General features: G+C 42.6%; 1 protein-coding gene across 1 annotated transcript in view; it reads left to right on the plus strand.

Annotated features, from left to right (window-relative positions):
• TENM4 (teneurin transmembrane protein 4) overlaps positions 1-22,173 on the plus strand; it is a 562,032-nt gene that overhangs the window by 482,709 nt on the left and 57,150 nt on the right. The window contains exons 21-24 of the mRNA XM_007941024.2: positions 739-759; positions 8,955-9,187; positions 14,252-14,406; positions 20,243-21,120. Coding sequence (XP_007939215.1) covers positions 739-759; positions 8,955-9,187; positions 14,252-14,406; positions 20,243-21,120 — 1,287 coding nt within the window. The remainder of the gene's footprint in view (positions 1-738; positions 760-8,954; positions 9,188-14,251; positions 14,407-20,242; positions 21,121-22,173) is intronic.

The following is a 22,173-nucleotide window of genomic DNA, read 5'->3' on the forward strand; positions in this document are numbered from 1 at the left end:
TCAAGTATAGCAGGGATTGTGGGGCTGGCGCGGGATCGGGCAGTGTTTCGTTCTGCTGTGCATGGGGTCGCTATGAGTTGGAAATGACTCGATGGCACTTAACAACAACAACATTAAGGAGATCATGTGAGACAGTCAGCAGGGAAGGGAGGATTGGATGAAATTTTGAAAGAAAAGTAAATACATTGATGTATTATCACTTTGACAAATTTCCTTACAGTCTTTTTTCCTTAGCCTATTTCTCTGTGTCACCCACTTCCTTTTAATTAGAGGATATCTGTAACTCATGCCCTATTGTGTGTAGGCTCACGGTGGGCTACTCAAGTTTTAGTAAGTGTTGTAGGGCAGTGTGTCTGAAGACATACAGAGAAAGTACTGAGCATGTGTATCTCTAGGCAACCATCTCTGTACAATGCAGAGACTCTACTGTTCCAATCCCTGTCTCAGTCATTGTTAAAGCAGCAAAATGTGTCAACCTAGTCCTCTTTCCCCGAAGTCAGCAGTAATGGTGCAGGCGAAACCATGCCACCTCTGTGATATGTAGCTGCTTGTAAGTGAGCTCACTGACAAGTAATATACAATAGAAAATATATCAGTGTCATAGCTGCTAAGTCTTTATTTATTACAGTATTGTGCAGTAGCATTGCTGTCAAGTTTTCAGGCTGCTAATAATGCTTCTAACCCTGCTGCTAACACCTCTTTCTTTCTTCTATTCCCTGCTCTCCTGTCTTCTGTCAGAAATAAAGATTTCAGACATAGGTAAGCCAACCAGTGGAGAAAATTCCTGTCTCTCCCCTGCCTTGTTGCATGTTGTATGGTAAGCAACACATGTCAATTTCCGATGGCTCAATGGAAATGAATCCTGTGTAACGAGAACTGATTTGAGGTAATCAGTTTCAAGGAAAGGAAGTCATTAATAATGATGAAGGTGGATGGTGAGAAGCTGAACTCCCTATAATCTGTAGCAAATGAGACAGTTACTTTGGTAGTCTGCAGGCATGACAGATTAAAATAATAATAAAAAAAAAATTTAAACCATAAGCCTTGGCATAATAATTGAACACTATAGTCTCCTTATCCTCAGCAGAAATGAGGGTATCATCCTAACTATGTGGAGTCACTTTGGTGCTCATGATGGGAAGTCCTAAAACATCCTGCTTTGGCTAAGAATCTAGAAATGACTTCCATGAGCATTCACATGCCTCTGCTTTGGTGGCTAGATGTCAGATGACCTCACCAGGAGGTTTGCAACAAGGACATAGTGGGAAGGCATATTCTCACCACAAGGACCACATGAAGAGACAAATCCCTAAACAAGAGCTTTGTCACAGAGTAGATCTGTCATGTAGGCTCACAGTGGCACTGCAGCAGGAAGGAGTGGGCCTAGTCAGACACGAGGGCAATGTCAGCCTGTCAGCATCCCCTGTCATCTAACTCCTAAGTCAGAGTCACCTCAGAGTCCCCAGCCTCACACACATTTGGGTGATTTGAAAAGTAGCCACCGCAGAGGCAGCTCTCAGCTATCTGCATGTGGTTCAGAGCACAGTGGCATGTGGAACACATGCTAAGTCTTATGATGGTGGAAAGAGTCAGAACCTAAATCTAATAATGATTATATATATATAATTAATGTAATAGTCATCTATATTATTTTGAGATGATAATAATAATTAATATGTATAGAGCATTTTCCTTGTAGCAGAGAGGGAGTTAACCATTTTCTATGGGTTATAACATTTCATCCCCAAAACTACCCTGTGAAGTACGTACCCATCATTGCATCCAATATACAAGTGAGAAAACTGAGGCTTCCCAACTATGTGAGCTTAAAAAATTACTTCCCCTCTCTGATCTTTAGTTTCTAATTTGAGGTTAATAAAATCGCCCTTGGAGAATTGTTGTACAAATATTTACATGCATGTAAAGTGTTTAGAATTGTGCCAGGTACAGGGAGGAGCCCCAGAATTGGTACCTGTATTAATAATAATATTATAAATATAATAGTATCATACCTTGGTATTTTCCAAAAAGGAATTCAGTCCTCTTGTAACTAAAGACACATGTACTAAAGTAAATTAAATAGAAATTGAGAACAAAAGAAAACACATGTAAATGATTACACATCAAATTAGACTCGGAGCTTCCAAGTGACCATGGCAATCAGAAAAACTTTTATTTTCATGGTTTGTATTATCATAAATTAGAGAATTTGTCCATTTCTAGGAAAAAAATATTTTTTGAGACTTTTCAGTGAACTTCATATGGAGTAGACTGAATTATGCAATGATATGAGCCCTCAAATTCAGTTTTACAGAAAATACAGAAGTATATTTCATATCAAGATCTTGGATTAAAATCTAGCATTTAATCCTAAAGCATTAAATCAGTGGTGGTAATTATGCCTGGGACGTAGCTGCAATATAGAAGGACTAGCTGGGAAGACTCAGGAGGCCAGGGTGCTGGTCCGGCTCTGGATTGTACAGCCTTGGGCTGCTCACCTAGCTCTTCTGGTTTTCAGTTTCATCACCTCTGGATTGAGAGAGATTTTGTATCTTTTGATCCTGATGTTCAGTGGTCTTTTGATATATCTATAATTTCACAGCTGGCGTTTTACCCCCCTCTCAAGTCATTGTGTTTTCTTAGATGCTAAAAACGATTTCTAAAGTGAACCAAAGTGGAAGGGGGAAAAGGAATCTCTTTTTTGCCTCCCAGTTTTCCAAAGAACAATCAGGAGTCAAAAAACTTGGGTTCAAATACCAGTTCTGATTTTAACTTGCGCCTGGATATTGGGTAAATCCCTTCCTTTCTCTGAGCCTCAGTATCTCCATCAGTAATGGTGGATTAAATAAATACTAAAGATTTTGTCCTCTTTATTTATTAGTATGTACTATTTCATCTGCTCCCAGTAAAGCATTTGTCTCTATGGCTCATGGCCTTAGCCTGTATGTGTGTGTTTCTCCAGAGCAGACTAGGTTGGCCTTTTTAGCCTTGTTGCCTGCCCACCATGCTGGGCATGTTCAGTACAGGGACCCATAATCCTTTGGTCATCTTCCTTTGTGGACTCCTTCATGGAACAAGCACCCCACCTCTTCCCAGAGCTCTTCCTGAGGGAGAAATTTTGAAGCCTGTTGCTCAGAAACCCATTTGACTCAAGTCTCCCATCAAACCAGGCTGTTTTTGTTGTTGTTGTTGTTATGTGCCATTGAGTCAGATCCAACTCATAGCAACCCCTCCTTGGGTTTCTGAGGCAGTATCACTACAGAAGTAGATTGACCAAGCTTCCTTCGAGGAGCATCTGGTGGGTTTGAACCTCCAGCCTTCTGGTTAGCAGTCAAGTGCCTGAGGCACTATGCTACCAGAGCTCCTTAAACCAGGCTACACATATTATATTAACCCCAGCAGAGCTCTACACTACCTCCAGGGAGTAGGTTGGAAAAGACAACGTTAACGCTAGTGTACTTGGCTTTTTCCATTTTGCAGTTACATGAATATTCCAGGAGTTTCTCCAGGTGACCAGCTTTGCTTAAAAGCTGCCATTTATTGGGCATTTTTATATTTTTAATGAGACAGGCACTGTGCTTAGAGCTTTACAGTGATATTTTGTCTTCAAAATAGCTCTGTGACATAGTCATGATTATCCCTATTTCTCAAAAGAGAAAACTGAGGCTCAGAGTAATGAAGTGATTTACCCATGGTCACCTACCTAGTGGGTGTTATGAGACTGACGTGCTACCTATACTACGCTAATGAGGCACCTCCTAGTGGGTATTAGAACTAGTATTTCAACCTCTGAGTGGCTCCAAAGCCCAGCTCCTCCCACTGGTCTAGAGGACCAGTGAGTCAAGTTCTGCCGGAGGTGCCTCCTGATGTGATCAAAAGATATTCCTTTGCCCAAGGCAGACCTTACTCTGGGGTGAAAGGAGAATTCTCACTAAGAAGCAGGGAATAGATTGCATTTTGTCCCTTGAGATTTCTTGGCTCCCAGCTCCTACTAAGAAATTATCTACTCCATCCACAAAGAGGGTTAAGTGAGGCTCTACTTCAGTTCCTTAACTTCAGAAAGTATGGCCTCTAAAATTTTATGTAGCTTCCAGAGGTGCCAAGGTTATGTTTGAGGAAGTAACACAAAATTAGGTCCTCAGGAGCTTCTGGAGGAAGTTCTGGAAATAAGAGTTGTGACCATTCCTGTGCCCAGCACTGCTCAGGTTACCGGAGATACAGAACTGTCCTCGAAACATTCCCTGTCCACAGAGCTGATCCTGGGGTCCTAGCAGCAGGCCAGCTTCCATCTCATGCCCTGAAATCTTTTATGACTTGCAGGGTATTCTAAGGCCTTCATACTAGAAGTACAGATAAGCAGCATTGGCATCATCCAAGAACTTGTTAGAAATGCAAAATCTCAGACTACACCCCAGAACTACCTAACCAAAATCATTTTAACAAAGTGTCTAGCTGACTTATTTGCACACTGAGGTTTGAGAATAGTGTTCCAAGGAAAGCTGGCTGTGCTTCAGAGTCACTTAGACAGATCTTAAATGTACAGATGCCCAGGCCCTTCAGCGATCATGAGTAGGGCTTTTTTATAAAAGTTCTCCAGATGATTCTGATGTGTAGCTGTGTTTGAGAACCATGACTAAGATTCTTAGTCATGGTTGTTTCTTATGTGCCCTCCAGCCAGGGAGGTAGATACTCATTCATTCTTTCATTGACTCGTAAATGCAGCAAACATTTCTGGAGCACTTACTCTGCACCAGCCAGTGCTAGGCACCAGGGACTTAAATTTGGTCCTTGCCTTTGAGGAGTTCAAGATTTCATTGAGGAAACAAACAGCTAAGCAGAAAAGTGTCACAAGGTGTTATAGGTATAAACATATAATCCACTCAGGGTCCAGTGAACTACAAAGAAGGAATGGCCGATTCTACCCACGGGGAAAGCCGGAATGGTGTTACAGATGCGGTGATGCTCGAGCTGAGTCTCAGGAGATGAGCAGGTGCTTTCAGGATATTCTAGGCCCTGAGAAGCAGTGTGGGGAATAGAAGGAGCATGGACTTTGGTGTCATGCAGAACTGGGTTGGAATTCTATCCTGCCCTTAGCAGTCTTTGGCCTTAGTCAAGTCAATTCACCCTTCTTAGTCTCCATTTTCTAAAATATATTTTTTAAGTACCCACCTTATATGGTGTTTTGAGGAAAACAGGTCATGTGTGTGATGTGCCAGCACAGTATCTGGGACAGATAGGCATTCATGAGTGGTGATGGATCATTTGTATTAGTGGTGGTCGTCTCTGCATCTCTCTTCTGAGGACTGTTGGTGCTGCAGCCTGGGGAGGTCCAGCTGGGCATCACTGATTCAGGTGCTGCTCCCCTTGGTGGCTGGCATAAGGAAGCAATGCGTTGAAGAATGTCCGAGCACTCTGCAGAGGAAGAAGGCTGTTCAGAAATAAAATAGCATTTGATTCTCATGGCAAACCAGAGAATATACTTAATCATTTAACAGATGAGGGACCTAAGACTTGAAAGGTTTGGGTAAATTGCCCAGAATAAGAACTCACAACCTTCTAAGTTCAGAGCTAGAGCTCTTTCTCCTACAGTTAACTGAGCACCACAGCTCAAATTTGCTTTGGGGCCCCAAAGATGCGATCATGGCTCTTTTAGACACTCTGGGGGCAATTCTGCTAATGCCACTCTCTTCTGGAATTCAACAATCTGAGAGGCCCCATGGCAGTGACACTTCTCTAGGGCAGTGCAGAAAGACATGAGCTGGAGACTCAAGGGGGATGGCAAAGTGGATAGGACCCCTACCACACTCTGTCAGGGACTCATTTTTCACCAATGTGGGTACTGTCAGTTTATTATGAGTGCTGGGCAGAGAAATGGAATAATCACTCCTACCTCACAGTTGTCATCAGGAAAGCAGAATGATCAAGGCTGCCCTGGCACTGCAGAGCAGGATCTGAGGTCATTGCCTTTTATTTCATCAGAACCAGTGTCCTCTGTGAAGATTAAATCTATGCTGCATTATAGGGTAATCTCAGGGGATTTTTCAAGATAGAGCATCTCCCCTTTTACCACCCCTGCAAAAGAGAAATAACAGAGAAGCTAAGTAATATAAATGAAAGTCCTATTTAAAAGGTTTTGAATGGAAATGACATCTATTTAAAATAAGTGCCTACCATGGGCTAAGTGTCCCTAGGTAACATAAATGATTATGTGCTCAGCTATCAACCAAAAGGCTGGTGGTTTGAACTCACCCAGAGCACCTCAGAAGAAAGGCCTAATGATCTGCTTTGGAAAAATAACAGCATGAAACCCTCTGGAGTGAGTTCCACTCTGAAATACATGAGGTCACCATGAGTTGGAATTGACTCGACATCAGCTGGTTTGGTTTTGGTTTTTACTGTGGGCCAGAAGGCACTAAGCCAAATGTTAGTAGTAAAACAAAGACGAGTAAAATCCAGTCTCTTCCCCAAGTATTGGCAGTCTGGTTTGGGAGACAAACACAGGAAAAAAATAGCTACAGCACTACTTAAGCATCCTATGGTGGCATAGTGCCTAAGGCATTTGACTGCTAACCAGAAGGCTGACAGTTCAAACCCATGAGCCACTCCTCAGAAGGAAGGTTGGGCAATCTACTTCCATAGTGATGCTGCCTGGGAAACCCAAGGAGGGGTCTCTATGAGTTGGATCTGACTCGACAGCAGTGAGTTTGGTTTTTGGTTTGGTATAACCTAGATATGAACAGGCTGCTCTCAGAACAAATAAAGGAGGGTCAGAGAACATTTTCCAGAAAACGTACCATTAGAGCTGAGGCCTGAAGAATGAGTAGAATTTCATTAGGCTGAAAAGGTAGAAGACAGGGCATGCTACAGAGCAGGAACACCATGTACCCAGAGGCATGCAGCCGTGTTTGAGGGGCAAGTTCTTCAGCTGTGCTGAAATATGGGGCATCTGGGAGGAAATGTGTGGAAAGAGGCTGAGAAGAAAGAGCCGCACCACATTGTGAGGGACCTTGTGTGCTGCTGGGCTGGGAAGGCTGAACTTACTCTTAACAAATGGGAAGTTCTAAAAGGGAACGCATAGGAATCAGATGTTAGTATTTGGGCTACTTGCAGGTGAAGACCCTGGAGAGGGTCCAGGCTGCAGGCAGACAGGCCTGTCTTTTTTTTTTTTTTTTTTTGAGCATGAGGCAATGGTACAGTAGTATTAGGGCTAGAGAGAAAGGCCAGTTGGAGAGTTGGAGATAGTCATGGTGACTAGCTGAGTTCAGGTGAGAGGAAATAAAGGAACAGAAACCTTGGATCCAGAGGCCTGGCCCTATTAAAATCGGCCAGTCCCTATGAATACTGCCCACATCAAGGGATGGTTATGATGATGAGCACTCAGGGTGGCAGGATCAACACAATTAACACCTAGACACTGAAAAAATTATGGTGCCCCAACCTTCATATGCAAATCAAAATGAAAACAACACCAATCTGTAAAATAAAATTTTGTTTTTAAAAAGGACCCAAAATTAAGTGCCCAATAAAATATAAAATAGCTTCTTTCTAGACTTACTTGGTTCTTTTACTTGCATTTCGGAGGGATCTGCAGCACCTCTACTTTGCTGGTGCTCTCAGTACTACTTGGTCTGCCCCTTGAATTCTCTAGCACTGTTTGTGCCCACTATCCAGTGAAAATGGGCAACACCAGGCCATGCAGTCTGAACTGAGAGAGAGAACATTGAACCAGAAGACTTCCCTGAGACTTGGAAGGGCCTGTCAATCCTGAGATGCAGGTCAAGGGGCTAGGAGATGAGCAAGCTATGCACAGGAACTGAAATTTAGCTTCCAAGGGTGATGGATCCAAACCCAGTGTGGGCTGGAGTTAGAAGAAATTATAAATCAGTACTATATCATAGCAAAATTCAGACTTAGTAAGAGAGGCCCAACTCCATAGTCAACCTCCAAGTACAAACAGATGCAATGACTTGTAATTAAAATAATTATTACTGAGCACCTTGTTTGTGTTTATGATTTTATATAATATTCACCAGAGACCTGCAAGGTAGCTGTCACTATCCACATTTTGCAGACAAGGAAAATGTGAGGTTCAGGAGGTTAACTAATTTACCCAACTTGCACAACAAGGAAATGACAGAGCTAGACTTGGAACCCAAACCCATCACCTCTCAACACCTGTGCATTTTCCCCACCTTGCTGTTAGAGAGGGTGTTGTGCTCCTGATGCCTCTGTATAGTCATGGTCTGATTTCTGTTTCTCCTGTTAGTGTAACCTGATCCTTATGGCTGTTTTCCAGGGACAGAAACATCCTCAGCACTGCTGCTCTGTTTTGTTGATTTTTCCTTGGGTATTGCTGCAGATTACAAACTAATCCTGCAGTTCATTTATATCTGACTGCAGGAGGGAGACTTCTGGGCTCTTGATAAATATAACATGAGTACCAACAGGAGACAGAGCTGACACTGACTGGTAGTCAGATCCAGCCAGGGTCTCTTCAGGCAGTCCCAGGGTGGAATTAGGTTTATGCTGTAAAATCTCTGTGTGGAGAAGGGTTTTTGTTTTGAACACTTGATGGCTTTTGTTGGTGCTGGTGTTTCTGGCTTGAATTTACAGTTCATGTATGATAAATCACATTGATAATCTTTTTAGGAAAACATGGATTGAGCATCTTAAACGGGCCTAGTGCTACAAAGGCATCCCAATCATGGGCAAGAGGTCGTTATAGTAGTAGTAGCTGGGTGGAAGGGAGAGTTAGGCCAACCATGTGGTCAGAATAATTGGGAAACTATCATCCCAAATAGGGTCATCCTCCCATAGAACTTTTTTGCTTGGATTCTAAAAGACCAGGGATTCAGATTGTGCCTGTTGTATAAGTTGTACCTGTGAGTTGTACCATCTCTATCCATTAGGAAGGAAGGAAGTGCTCACCAAAAGGTCATGTCTTTGTTTTCCAGTCACAGTCCAGCACATAAATACTACCTAACCACAGACCCTATGAGTGGGACCGTCTTCCTTTCAGACACCAATAGCCGGCGAGTCTTCAAAATCAAGTCCACTGTGGTGGTGAAGGACCTGGTCAAGAACTCTGAGGTGGTCGCGGGCACAGGTGATCAGTGCCTCCCCTTTGATGACACTCGCTGCGGGGATGGTGGGAAGGCCACAGAAGCCACACTTACCAACCCCAGGGGTAAGACTTTCCTTTTTAAATACTATCAGTAACATATATTGGGGAGCCTTCCACTTCCAAAAGAAATACATGTACATCATTATTAAAAAAAAAAGTTATATAAATAAAAAATTAAAAGATGGAAAATATCAAGAAATATACACAAAGTTAAAATTTCCATGCTTCTGCCCTCCAGGAATATCCCCAGTTGTCATTTCTTGCCTTTCTTCTTAATCTTTTTCCTGAATGTTTGTGTTTATATAATGTCCACACCTCAAAAAAAAGTTGAAAGCACATTAAACAGACTAAGTAACATGTTTTTATTTCTAAGCAATATATCATGAACATTTTGTTATATCATTAGTCTTCTATGTACTCATTTTTATTGCCTGTATAGTATTCCATCAGATGAATGTCCCATCTTTTATTCATCAGTCCTCTACTGCTGGACATTTACATTATTTCTCATAGTGGTTTTATTTTTTTTTTTCGTTGTTGGTTTGTTTGTTTTAATCATTGTTACATAAAGCATTGTAGCATATCATCTTGGCACATGTGCTATAGGATGGATTAACTGTAAGTTTTAATCTTGAGTCCCTCTGAAAGTTGAACCTCCTTATACCCACAATCACAGTTTTTCATTCATTCATTCAGCAACTATTTACTGAGCAGGCAGAGCACTGTGGTTGCACAAATAAATTCACTGTAGCAAAATAAATAAGACATGAACATGACCTGCTCTGATATGGTAGAGAAGAAATGCTTCCTGAGATGCAAGGAGAAAGAACACATTCAGAGACAAGAGTGACCCCTTGTGGCTGAGAAGCCACACCCCTTGTGGTTGAGAAGACCCTTAGAAAGCTTTATCCTAGAGGTGTCATCATTAGCAATAAACGTCCATCAGCAAAGCATTTCCTGTTGCATGATCTAAAGACATGCAAAAGATCACACCTACAGCTAAACCTGGCAGGTGGTGCTTAAAAGGCAAAGGACACTGAGTGGCCACTTGAGGAAACAGTGTAGCAGAGTCTTGGATGAGGGTTAAGAGATGGGGGCTGCAACATGCTAGCCCTGGAATTGGAGCCATTTATAATGTCTAAGCCTCAGATTCCTCATCAATAAAATGAGGGTACCTCTGAGGATTGTTGTGAGGGTCAAAATTAATGCATTTTATATGACATCCTATAAAAATATAATAAGTGGTTGTATTGATAAATGTGGCAGATTTCAGGCTCTGGTTTCAAATCAAAGCAGTAGATTCTAGTGCAGGCAAGTAGTCTTGGATTCAAATTCAGACTTTGCCACATGTATGACTTTGGGAAAGTTGCTTAAGCTCTCTGGGTCTTATTTTCCTCATCTATGAAATAAGGACATACTGCATAGTTGTTGTTGTTGTTGTTAGGTGCCATCAAGTTGGCTCTGATTCACACTGACCCTATGTACAACAGAAAGAAAGACCACCCAGTCAGTGCCAGCCTCAAGGTCCTTGCTATACTTGAGCCCATCATTGCAGCCACTGTGTCAATCCATCTCATTGAGTGTCTTCCCCTTTTTTGATGTCCCTCCACTTTACCATGCATGATATCCTTCTCCAGGGAATGGTCCCTTCTGACAACATGACCAAAGTAGGTGAGATACAGTCTGGGTATTCTCACTTCCAAGGAGCATTCTGGCTGTACTTCTTCCAGGACAGATTTGTTTATTCTTCTGGCAGTCCATGGTATTTTCAATATTCTTCACCAACACCACAATTCATAAGCATCCACTCTTCTTCGGCTTTCTTTATTCTTTGTCCAGTTTTCAAATGCCTATAAGGCAATTGAAAATACCATGGCTTGGGTTAAGGCACACCTTAGTCTTGAAAGTTATATCTCTGCTCTTCAGCACTTTAAAGAAATCTTTTGCAGTGCAATATGACCTCTGGCTTTTTGACTGCTTCTTCCATGGGTGTTGATTTTGGATCCAAGTAAAATTAAATCTTTGACAACTTCAATCTTTTCTCCATTTATCGTGATGCTGCTTATTGGTCCAGTTGTGAGGATTTTCATTTTCTGCATAGTTGTAATACACATTAAATATTATCATGAATGTATAATGTAATACCATGCACATAGTAAACATCCCATAAGTGGTGATTCCTACCATTACAGTCTACGATAGTATATTTTCTAGGAGCTCTGGTGGCATAGTGCCTAAGGCATTTGACTGCTAACCAGAAGGCTGTTGGTTCAAACTCATCAGCCACTCCTTGGAAGGAAGATCAGGCGATCTACTTCTGTAGAGATACCACTTCGGAAACCCAAGGAGGGGTTGCTATGAGTTGGATCAAACCTGACGACAATGAGTTTGGTTCTTTTGGTTTATAGTATATTTACCACACATCTGGAACAGTTAAGTGGTAACTCTGTGGAGTAAGTATTGTGATATCCATGCTTAATCTCCATCCTAATTATGATTTTCTAATACTGAGAGAGTAGCCTGGAGTGAAAAGAACACTTGAAATTAGGGACCTTGCATTAAGGTTCTGCTCTGCCACTCACTGACTCTGTGATCTTCTTTGGCCTAAATTTCCTTACTGGTAAATGAGCAGGTTGGGTTAAGTGATCCCCATGGCTTCTCTCAGGTACAGCATTCACTCCCTTATGATTAAAACAGCTTTTTTCTGAGATTTTTCTTTCCTCCAGGCCTTTATCAATTGCTCTACACACATGTGTTCTCTGTTCTTTCTTCCTCCCTCCCCCTTCACTACTTACTCCCTCTTTTTCTTCTTCCCTCTCCCCCTCCCCACTTCTCTCTCAAAATCTCTCCCTCTCTCTCATACATGGAGAGATATAGCGGTATTAAGAGAGAAGATATTTGGACAGTGAAATTATCCAAAAGCTTATCATTAACCCAGATAGAAATGGAAAAGGTGCCATGACACACAGACACTTTGCAGCAGGAACTTATGGACAAGGGACAACTCATATTTGCCCTATAATATTATGTAAACTTGTCCTCACTTTGAAATGATTGAATCAACCCCTACTGGCAACAAATTCTTCATCACAATCATCTTCACTTGCTTCCTGTGCAGCTTTTAAATCATTGAAAAGGTTTTGAGCCTTTTCTTGGACTAAAGTAAGGCTAAATAAGAACTGTATGCACCTGTTCCAACTTATCCACGGATTCAGCTTAAAGACACAGGAATGACTCTTGTTCGTAACCCAGGGACTGCCTGTAATTAATCAAGGGACTAATGGCTTCTATTAGCCTGAGCAGCCAACTCTGTAAACAAGAAGCTGAATTATTCATGGAGCACTCATCAGTTCTAGCAGATGGGAGAGGAAGACAGAGCATCCTAGGCAGACAAGAAAACTCTGATCTTGGTACTTAAAGAATGTGATTAATTTACATTCTAGGCTAGGACAGAAGAAAGGCTCCCCAGCCTTGAGGCTACTCTGGCCCTCCTTAGGCCCTGGACAGACTTAGGAGAGGGGCAGAAGGAACAAATGCTGCTCTGGACAGACTTAGGGGCAGAAGGAACAAATGCTGCTCTGGACAGACTTAGGGGCAGAAGGAACAAATGCTGCTCTGGTGGGCTTCATCACCAACAGGCCCTTGAGTATCTTAAGCCACCCTACTGGCCAGTCAGAGACACGAGGGCCTGGGACTAAGAGCCTAGAAATCCTCAAAGTGCTGTTGACTTCTTCATAATTTTAACAATCATTAGTAATTACTAAAGCTTAACTATTCCAGATCAGATGTTATTACCCCCATCTTATTGATGAGTAAACTGAGACTTAAAAGTGAAGTAACTTGCCCAAAGTTATACAACTGGAAAGCTTTATAATTCAAGAGTCTCCACCTCTGGGAAGCCTTTTCTGATCCCTTGTTTCTTAGAAAACTGAACAGAACAAAACTGGCAAGACAGAGCCTATTTTATGCTGCTATGAACACTCTCAGGCTTCGGTCATTCCCAGGGGCACTCCACGCGGTACTCCTTCCTTCCTGTGCACTCCTCAGGGGTACGTCTCATTGGTCTCTCAGCCCCAGCACCCCTGAGCAGTTCGGTTGGGTAGGAATATGTCTAACTACTGCGACTCTGAACCAGGGAGGAAATCAATATATCCCCCATGAGAGTTTCTGAAAAGAGCCCCTGGATTAGTATTTCCAGGAGTAAGGCCAAACAGGTATGTTTTGAAAATACTCTACAGGTGATTATTCTTTTAGAGGTCACTGGTCAAGATGTACTGGTTTAAGAGAATGGCTCTCCAACTTTGGTGTGTGCTTTTCTCACCTGAGGAGCTTGTCAGAAATAAAAGTAGATACTCAGGCTCCACTTGAGATCTTCTGAAGCAGCTGTCTGGGGGGTATGTTTTAGCAAGCTCCCCAGGTGATTCTCACACATCCAGGGGTGAAAATACAGATTTCCAGCAATCCCTTTATTTGACAGCTGAGAAAACAAGCTGACCTGCCGAAGGTCACACATGCTGGTAAGAGAGAAAGTCAATTGGTTGAGACAGACTAGTGAGTGAGGAAGATGATATTGAGTGATAATTCTGACTCCCTCTTTGATGTATCTTTTAAAAAATTAAACAATATTCTCTACACAAATCTATAGGATTCTCTTTCAGCTCTGTGCTTCTGTAATGACCAGTGAAACTAAAATAATAAGAATAGAAAAATATGAAGGTCAATTATCTTGGAAGAAAACTTGTTACTAAAAAGAGGATCTGATTATTAAAATTGCAAGGCTCCAGAAGTAGGTTACTTTAAATAATTCACAGTGTTGATGTTGAAAAAGGTCCTTCTTACCACTGCCAGGAGTTATGAGTACAGTTTTAGAGGAGGGAGCAAGATGGAATGATTCAATGCCCTGGAGAATCTGAAAACCTGCAGTCTAACCCCTGCTTTCAATTAGCCCCTGGGAAAAAAAAAGGAGAATGGACGTGACCAGTGTAGTCCTGCTCACCCCACAAGTTGTGGTGAGGATCTAGTCACATCATGGAGGGAGGGGTGCTTTGTTAAATGGAAGACTCCACGAGCATGGAGTTGTTGGTATCTCTGACACTGAATTCCCTTTTCTGGCTTCTCCTCCCCCAGGCATTACGGTGGATAAGTTTGGGCTGATTTACTTTGTGGATGGCACCATGATCAGACGCATTGATCAGAATGGGATCATCTCTACCTTGCTGGGCTCCAACGATCTCACATCGGCCCGGCCGCTCAGCTGTGATTCTGTCATGGATATTTCTCAGGTGAGGAGAAAACTCCCTCTACTAGGACCCTCCGTTCTGCACTGGTTATTCATTTATACACTGAACAAGCCTTGTTATGGACACCAAAGTGCAAAGATGAGTAAGACAAAGTCCCTATGCTCTGGAAGTTCACCAGCAAAGATAACAAGTACTGTGGCAGAGGGAGGTGTGGATGTAGTGGAGTCCAGCAGAATCAATGAAGAAATCTGCCCAAGGAAGCCTCAAAGGTAGCAAGGAAAATGGAAAGAGCTTTAAACAGTATGAATTTAATTCCATAGGCACTCAAATTTTCTCTCTTGTACCACTTCCAAGTACTTGTATATTGTATGCTCTCTTTCTAGACTGTAAATATATGAAGGCAGGAATTGTGTCAGCCTTTCCCTCTACTGTAACCAGGGTATCTGGTACCCAATAGGAACACAGCCAACATGGTTGACTGATGGATTGACTGATTGAATCTTCACTTTGCCACATACTAGCTGAGTAACTTTGGACAAGTTTCTGAAATCCTCTGAGTCTCATTTTTCATATCTGTAAAACAGAATTCTTTCATATCAACCTGACAGAATTGCTTTATGAGTACATGATGCAGTGTATGTAAGGGTCCTAGCACCTCTTAGCACTTACAGGTGATAAATAAATAGAAGTTCTAGTGCCCACTTTTACAAAGGTGACATTCATGCCACATTTTGAAGGCTGCATAGGAGTTTTCTGCATAGTAAGGAAGAAAAGGAGGCATTCACACAAAACTGCATGAGAAGTTACAAAGATGTTAATGGCCTTGGTATATTCAAGAAACACTGGAAAATTCAGTGTTGGAGCATGGGGATCTTGGAAGGAAGTGGTAGGAGTTGAAACTGGAAGTATGATTTGGGGCCAGTTAGGGAGGACCTTGCTATACCAAGCCAAAAATTTGGATCTTAACTGGTGGGCACTGGGAGAGACCCAAATGGCTGGCTGTTCAACGTGTCCTTTGTACATCCTACAGTGACTTGGCAAGGGATGCTTTTTGTGTTGGCAGAGTCTGAGCTGAGCTGAATCAGTTAACAGCTATCTTGCCAACATTAGAAAAACCAGGGAAATAGGAGGCTTAAATTACATCAAATTGCGTATGGGTTTCAGCTCCTGCTATACTTAGCTTTTCCAACTCCTCCATTTCTAAGGGAGCCTGTACTCACAGGCCCTTTTCCACTGACTACGGCACTTGCTCCCAGGTGCTCAGTGTGCAGCAGAGGCTGGGAGGCCTCACTGGTCATGCCTGTCTCTGTTCTTGACAGGTACCACTGAGCCCCTTCTTCAGGGCCCCAGGGCTGCTGCTGGCGGTCCCAGCACCCATGTCACATCCCTGTTGGATGCTGGCACAGTGTCCCTCTGAGCCAACTAATGTGATTGTTACACTCCAGAATGGAATCTGTTCTCTGCCACTTGTCTTTCCAATTTGGCAGGCTTCCCTGTGCTGGCTTGCAGCTTCCCTCTCCAGTCTGTGAGCAAGCTTGAATTACCCGTCAGGAGCCTGCCACAGCTTGAGGATGTACATACAAGTATTTTCAATTCTCAAAATGGGTCTTCCACCAGCCAGCACAGGGTGCAGAAATTTTTCAATCCACACATTGGAAAATTGTTTAACTTTAGACAGAGGTACTGCCAAGCAGTCAGATCAAAGGCTTGGGAGACAACTGGCATATATTGGGTAGGGAGAATAGAGGGAGAGGCCCCCACTTAGATTTAGAAACCCTGGACTGAAATCCCTATGCACCTGGCCTTCACTACCCTAGTCTGAATCTAAGTATGGAATTCTTTGTACCAAACTCTCCAACACGGGCATATATTTTTACACGCACATATGGACAAGGGATAGATACTAGCTTTGGTTCTCAGAACTTCCTCTGTTACAAATGCCTAGCTGCTTTACTGCTGCATATGGAGCAGAAGTCACTGGGGAGTACAAATTGTTAAAGTGCTCAGTGATAACTGAAAGGTTGGAGGTTCGAGTCTACCCAAAGGTGCCTCAGAAGAAAGGCCTGGTGATCTATGCCAAAAAATCAGCCATTGAAACCCCTAAGGAGCACAGTTCTACTCTGACACACACGGGATCACCATGAGTTGGAATCAACTCAGTAGCAACTGGTTTTGTTTTATGGAGCAGGAGAGGTAAGCCATAACGATAAGAGAGGACCTTTAAAATGGTCATGGCCCACAGGCAAGAATGCAAAACTGGGAATTGGGGAAGTTGGAGCAGCTTCTCTGGGAGGAGACAAAGGTCAGGCCTGAGAAGAATCTGGAGTAAGGCATTGCAGCCTATGCAAAACAGGGAATTGGTTCTCAGCTCATCAGGACATGGTCACCGCAGACATACTGAGTGTATCTCTATACTTAGGCCCTGAAATGATTTTCTGAGACTCATTATGTGCCAGGTACTTTGTTAGAAATGTGGATACAGAGGTGAGTAAGATTTCTTTTATCTTATTTAGCTGTCACAATAATCCTGTGAGGTAGATATTATCTGACACATTTTCTAGATATGGTAACTGAGACTCAGTAAAGGAAAATGCATTTGTAAATGCTGAGCCCTGTACTTGGTTCCATCAGGGATGTAGAAATGAATTTTTTTTATGAAATATGAATATAAATGGCCTAGAAGAATACCTGGTAGCTAGTAATATACTGTGAATATTAGTTCCTTTTCTAATTTACAAAGAACTCCCTTATACATCAATTGAATCATAACTACCCTATGTAATATTTATTACACCCTTTTATATATGGGAAAGAAGTTGAAAGTGTATAAGTAATCTGAGTAAGGTTGCACATCTAGTAATTGTTTAACTGGGCTAGGAAGTGAGGTGTTCTGACCCCACATTCCTCATTCTCCCTCTGTGTGTCATCAGTCATTCATTTGGTCACTCACTGGACAATCCATTTTGGAATCAGCGAACTCTGCAACAAGGCATTCGGTTCATAGTGCTTTAATAAAGGCACAGAAAGCTGTAAGAGGCCAGGGGAGCAGGAGAGTCTTTCCACAACAGGACCATAGAATGTGGGAGATGGAGAGATTATACAGAATCTAGTCCCTACTCTATTTTGCTAGTGGGATAATTAATCTTCAGCATAATCATCACTAATAGGGAAGACAAATCAGAGAGGCTTTAGTAATTGAACTGGTCCAGGATCATCATGCAGGCAGCTATGACAAAGCAATGACTTCTGGCTTCTCAGGCTGACTCCAAAAGCAGTGCTCCTTCTCCTTTCCCAGCATGGTTTTGTGCATGTGAGCATCCAGGGGCAGAGAGAGAGAGAGAGTAGGGAACAACTTGTTGTTCATTTCTTCCTCCCTCCTTTAACTCCCCCTTTCTCCTTCCACCTGCCTCCTCCCCTTCCTCCTACCCGTTCAGGAGACATCTTTTCATCATAATGACAGGCAGAAAGGTCTCAGCTATTGGGTCCCCAAGGTGCCACAGGACCAGAGGGCATAAAATATTTAGCAGCCAGTGTTGACAAGAAATGGGTTTTAAAATTGAAAAGTCCCCTGTCACTTTAGAGTAAACTGTGTTCTTGATGCAGCCAAAGGCTGCTGTGACACTGTGCTCAGAGAGTGCTAGAAAGTGTGAAGGCAGCAGCCCTGGCCAGGCAGTGGCTCTGGAATGCTTGCGGGCTCCCCTGTTCTGTGGAGACAGAGGGACCTGGGGCTGGGAGTGAAGAAGCTACAGGATTTAGGAAACAGGGCCTGAGGATCATAGTCTGAAGAAATACAAAAGGGCCTGCCCCATCCTGACAAGGACTGTGAGCTGAGGCCAGGTGGAGGTAGCCACACCTTATCTACAGATATTTTATTGGGATTTCTTTTTACATTAGAAAAATGTAGCACATATACATTATAAAAGTATTAAAAATTTAGAAATCACAAAGAAGAAAATCAAAATCACCTTTAAGCCTAGTACTGTTAACCTTTTAGTGTACATCTCACAAGCTTTCTAATCTCCTCTCCATCTGTAATCTAATTTACTGTATTTTTTCCCCAATTGGGATCACACTCACACATAACCTGCTCTTTTCACTTAATTCATAGCTAAAATTTTCCCATGTGGTTAAATATCTGTCTTTAGCATCACTTTTAAGGGCCACACACAGTATTCTGACATATGGGTGAACTAAATGTAAATTTAGCCAATTCTGTGTCTTTGGGCACTTGAGTAGGTTCTAGTTTTCACTATTCTTAAACATGTTTCTGATAAACACCCTTGAAGTCAATGGTATACAAGAGTAAATTCCTAGAAGAGGGATATCTTATCTGAAGGAATACATTTGCCAAATTGGACAGGTTTTCAAGGGACTCAGGAATCCTAAGGTGATGAGTCTTTAGGGACGGGGTAGACAAACAAGCCACAGCAGCACCTGTCAGCATAAGCACAGTTTCTTCCTCACTGGCCATGTGCACTGTGGCTAAACTTTTCAGGGACACAATCGACAAAGTACTTCTCTTAGTGCCAACACCTGTCGGTGTGATACATCCAGCAACCCAGCCTCCACAGCCACTGAACCAAGCACTCCTTGCCTCGGAACCTTCCAGCTGTGTACCACCTAAAGGCTCACCTGTCATCTCAACCATTTCCCAGCTTTGCTCAGAGGAGGTTCAGATATTGTTCCTGGGATCTATACACTCCCATTTCCCCTGCCAACTTCATTAATCCCTTCTAGAAGAACCATTATCTACAGCAATGTTTCTCAAATGCCAGTGAGCATAGGAATCACCTGGTGATCGTGTTAAAATATAAGGTCTGATTCAAAAGTCTTGAGTGAGTCCTGCCTCCCTAAGTTTCTAACCAGCTCCCCCCAAGTGATACTGTTGCTACTACACCGATCATCATCGTACTTCAAGAAACAAGGATCCATTTGTGATTTTCAACCCCACACTAAAGTAACTCAGGAAGCTTTGGGAGGGGATGCTAATGCCTGACCCTCACACGCAGGGTTCTAATTTTAATTGCTATTGGGACTTGAGCATCAATCTTTTCTAAACTCTGCACGAGTAATTTGAATATGTAGCCATATATGAGAAGCTGGTCTGGAACTATGTCAGACAGAGACCATAGTCATTTCATCTCTATATCACTGGTATCTAGCCATGTGTTAATACCTAAACTCCAAAACTCACTGCCATAGAGTTGATTCCAACTCATAGTGACCCCCTTTGGGTTTCCAAAGCAGTAAATCTTTATGGAAGTAGATTGCCCAGTCTTTTTCCATGGAGCAGCTGGTGGGTTTGAACGACCAACCTTCTGGTTACCAGTCAAATGCCTTAGGCACTACACCACCAGAGCTCCTTAATTCCTAAACTCAAAGAACTGAGAAGTCTTTCATATATCATTTCAAAAAGTCATGAAGCATCTTTCCTAAACCTCTGAAAAATGCCTGCTTTAGACTTTGTCTTCCCTGCCACCTCCAAAATTTAGCTGCCATTAACTGAGTGCTTACCGTACTCTGCTCTATTAACATTCCTATTTTTACAAATGAGAATACTAAGGCACAGAGAGCTAACTAACCCATACATGATAGAGCTAGGATTAGAACCCAGCCTACCTGACTCCAAAGTCTATCCTCTTGCCTGCTATTACTATTATCCCCTTCTTCTAATGAGACCAAAAAATGTGGTAGCTATCACCTGGTTTCACTCTACTCAAGGAGCTCATCTTCCATAGTTGATGATAGGCTATTATGAAGAGCAAGTAAGACTATATCTGAAGACTCTTTGAACATTGTTATGGGCTACATGAGGGTGTGGGATGATGCATGGTGGGCATCTTGCTAGTCATTTGAATGTTGATGTCTCCATTGTCAGGTTCGCCTGGAGTGGCCCACAGACTTAGCCATCAATCCAATGGACAACTCTCTTTATGTCCTCGACAACAATGTGGTCCTGCAGATCTCTGAAAATCACCAGGTGCGCATTGTCGCCGGGAGGCCTATGCACTGCCAGGTCCCTGGCATCGACCACTTCCTGCTGAGCAAGGTAGCCATACATGCAACCCTGGAGTCTGCCACTGCCTTGGCTGTTTCACACAATGGGGTCCTATATATTGCTGAGACTGATGAGAAGAAGATCAACCGCATCAGGCAGGTTACCACTAGTGGAGAAATCTCGCTAGTTGCTGGGGCCCCCAGTGGCTGTGACTGTAAAAATGATGCCAACTGTGATTGTTTCTCTGGAGATGATGGTTATGCCAAAGACGCAAAGCTGAATACCCCATCTTCCTTGGCCGTGTGTGCTGATGGGGAGCTCTATGTGGCTGACCTTGGGAATATCCGAATTCGGTTTATCAGGAAGAACAAGCCTTTCCTCAACACCCAGAACATGTATGAGTTGTCCTCACCAATTGACCAGGAGCTCTACTTGTTTGACACCAGTGGCAAGCATCTTTTCACCCAAAGCCTACCCACAGGAGATTACCTGTACAACTTTACCTACACTGGGGATGGTGATGTCACACTCATCACTGACAACAATGGCAACATGGTCAATGTCCGCCGAGACTCTACCGGGATGCCTCTCTGGCTGGTGGTCCCAGATGGCCAGGTATACTGGGTGACCATGGGCACCAATAGTGCACTCAAGAGTGTGACCACACAAGGACACGAGTTGGCAATGATGACATACCATGGCAACTCTGGCCTTCTGGCAACCAAAAGCAATGAAAATGGATGGACAACATTTTATGAGTAAGTATAAAGTCAGGCCATTTGGTGATTTTGTTTCATTAAACGCGTTTTGGGAATTGATGAATCGATGGAACGCTAATCTTGGTGTATATTACATTTTAATTCAGGACTTGGGATGAAAACCATCATATTCCAGATGATTTTTCCTAGGAAGGAAGGAGCATGGTGTAGTGGAGAAGTCATGAGCTTTAGAGTCAGAGGAACTGGGCTTGAATCTTTGTTCTGCCTTGGACTCTCTAGGTCTCAGTTTCTGTATCTGTAAAATGGGAACTGTGGATACCTGACCAGCATACCACAGACAAACAAAAGCACTGTATAGATATATAGCAGTACAAGAAAGAACAATTCCATGTGAATGGATTTTCCACATAATCAAAGCTCACATCTTCAATTTCAAAAAATTTCACTTTTGCCCTTTTGGATGGAACTTCTTATGATGTGTATTATATGCTTCCATTCTCCAACACATGTTCATAAAGACATAATCTAACTTTTCCTTTTATGAGTCAGGGTTATTAATAAGAAACAACAATTATCTATTATGCTATAATATGATGATCCAGAAAGTAGGGAAATGAGAGAGTACAGAAGCCTTCACCCCTGCCCAAAGTGATTCTAAACCCCTTTTAGAATCATTAACGTGAAACTGGTAGATACAGTTCCTGTCTCTAACTGATTTAGTTTTACTGCCTCAGTGTGGCTCTTATGTCACTATTTGTTTCTGTCATAGTGCCCACCTTGAGTAGCTCATTTACCTGCTCTATGTCCAGTGTGGTGGTGGTGTTGTTGCTATGTCGACTCCTAGCGACCCCTCCTTGGGCTTCCGAGGCACTATCGCTCAGAAGTAGATTGCCCCATCTTCCTTCTGAGGAGTGGCTGGTGGGTTTGAGCTGCCAGCCTTCTGGTTTGCAGTCAAGTGCCTTAGGCACTATGTTACCAGAGCTAAATTGTGTGGCTTATTATAATCCTAGCCTAAAATTTTAAATAAATGAATGAATGAATATATATACAGTCATGTATCACTTAATGTCCACTATACGTTCTGTAAAATAG

The sequence above is a fragment of the Orycteropus afer genome, unplaced genomic scaffold, assembly GCF_000298275.1.
Source record: "Orycteropus afer afer isolate SDZICR_OR568_19922 unplaced genomic scaffold, OryAfe1.0 scaffold00074, whole genome shotgun sequence".
NCBI classification, from domain to species: domain Eukaryota; kingdom Metazoa; phylum Chordata; class Mammalia; order Tubulidentata; family Orycteropodidae; genus Orycteropus; species Orycteropus afer.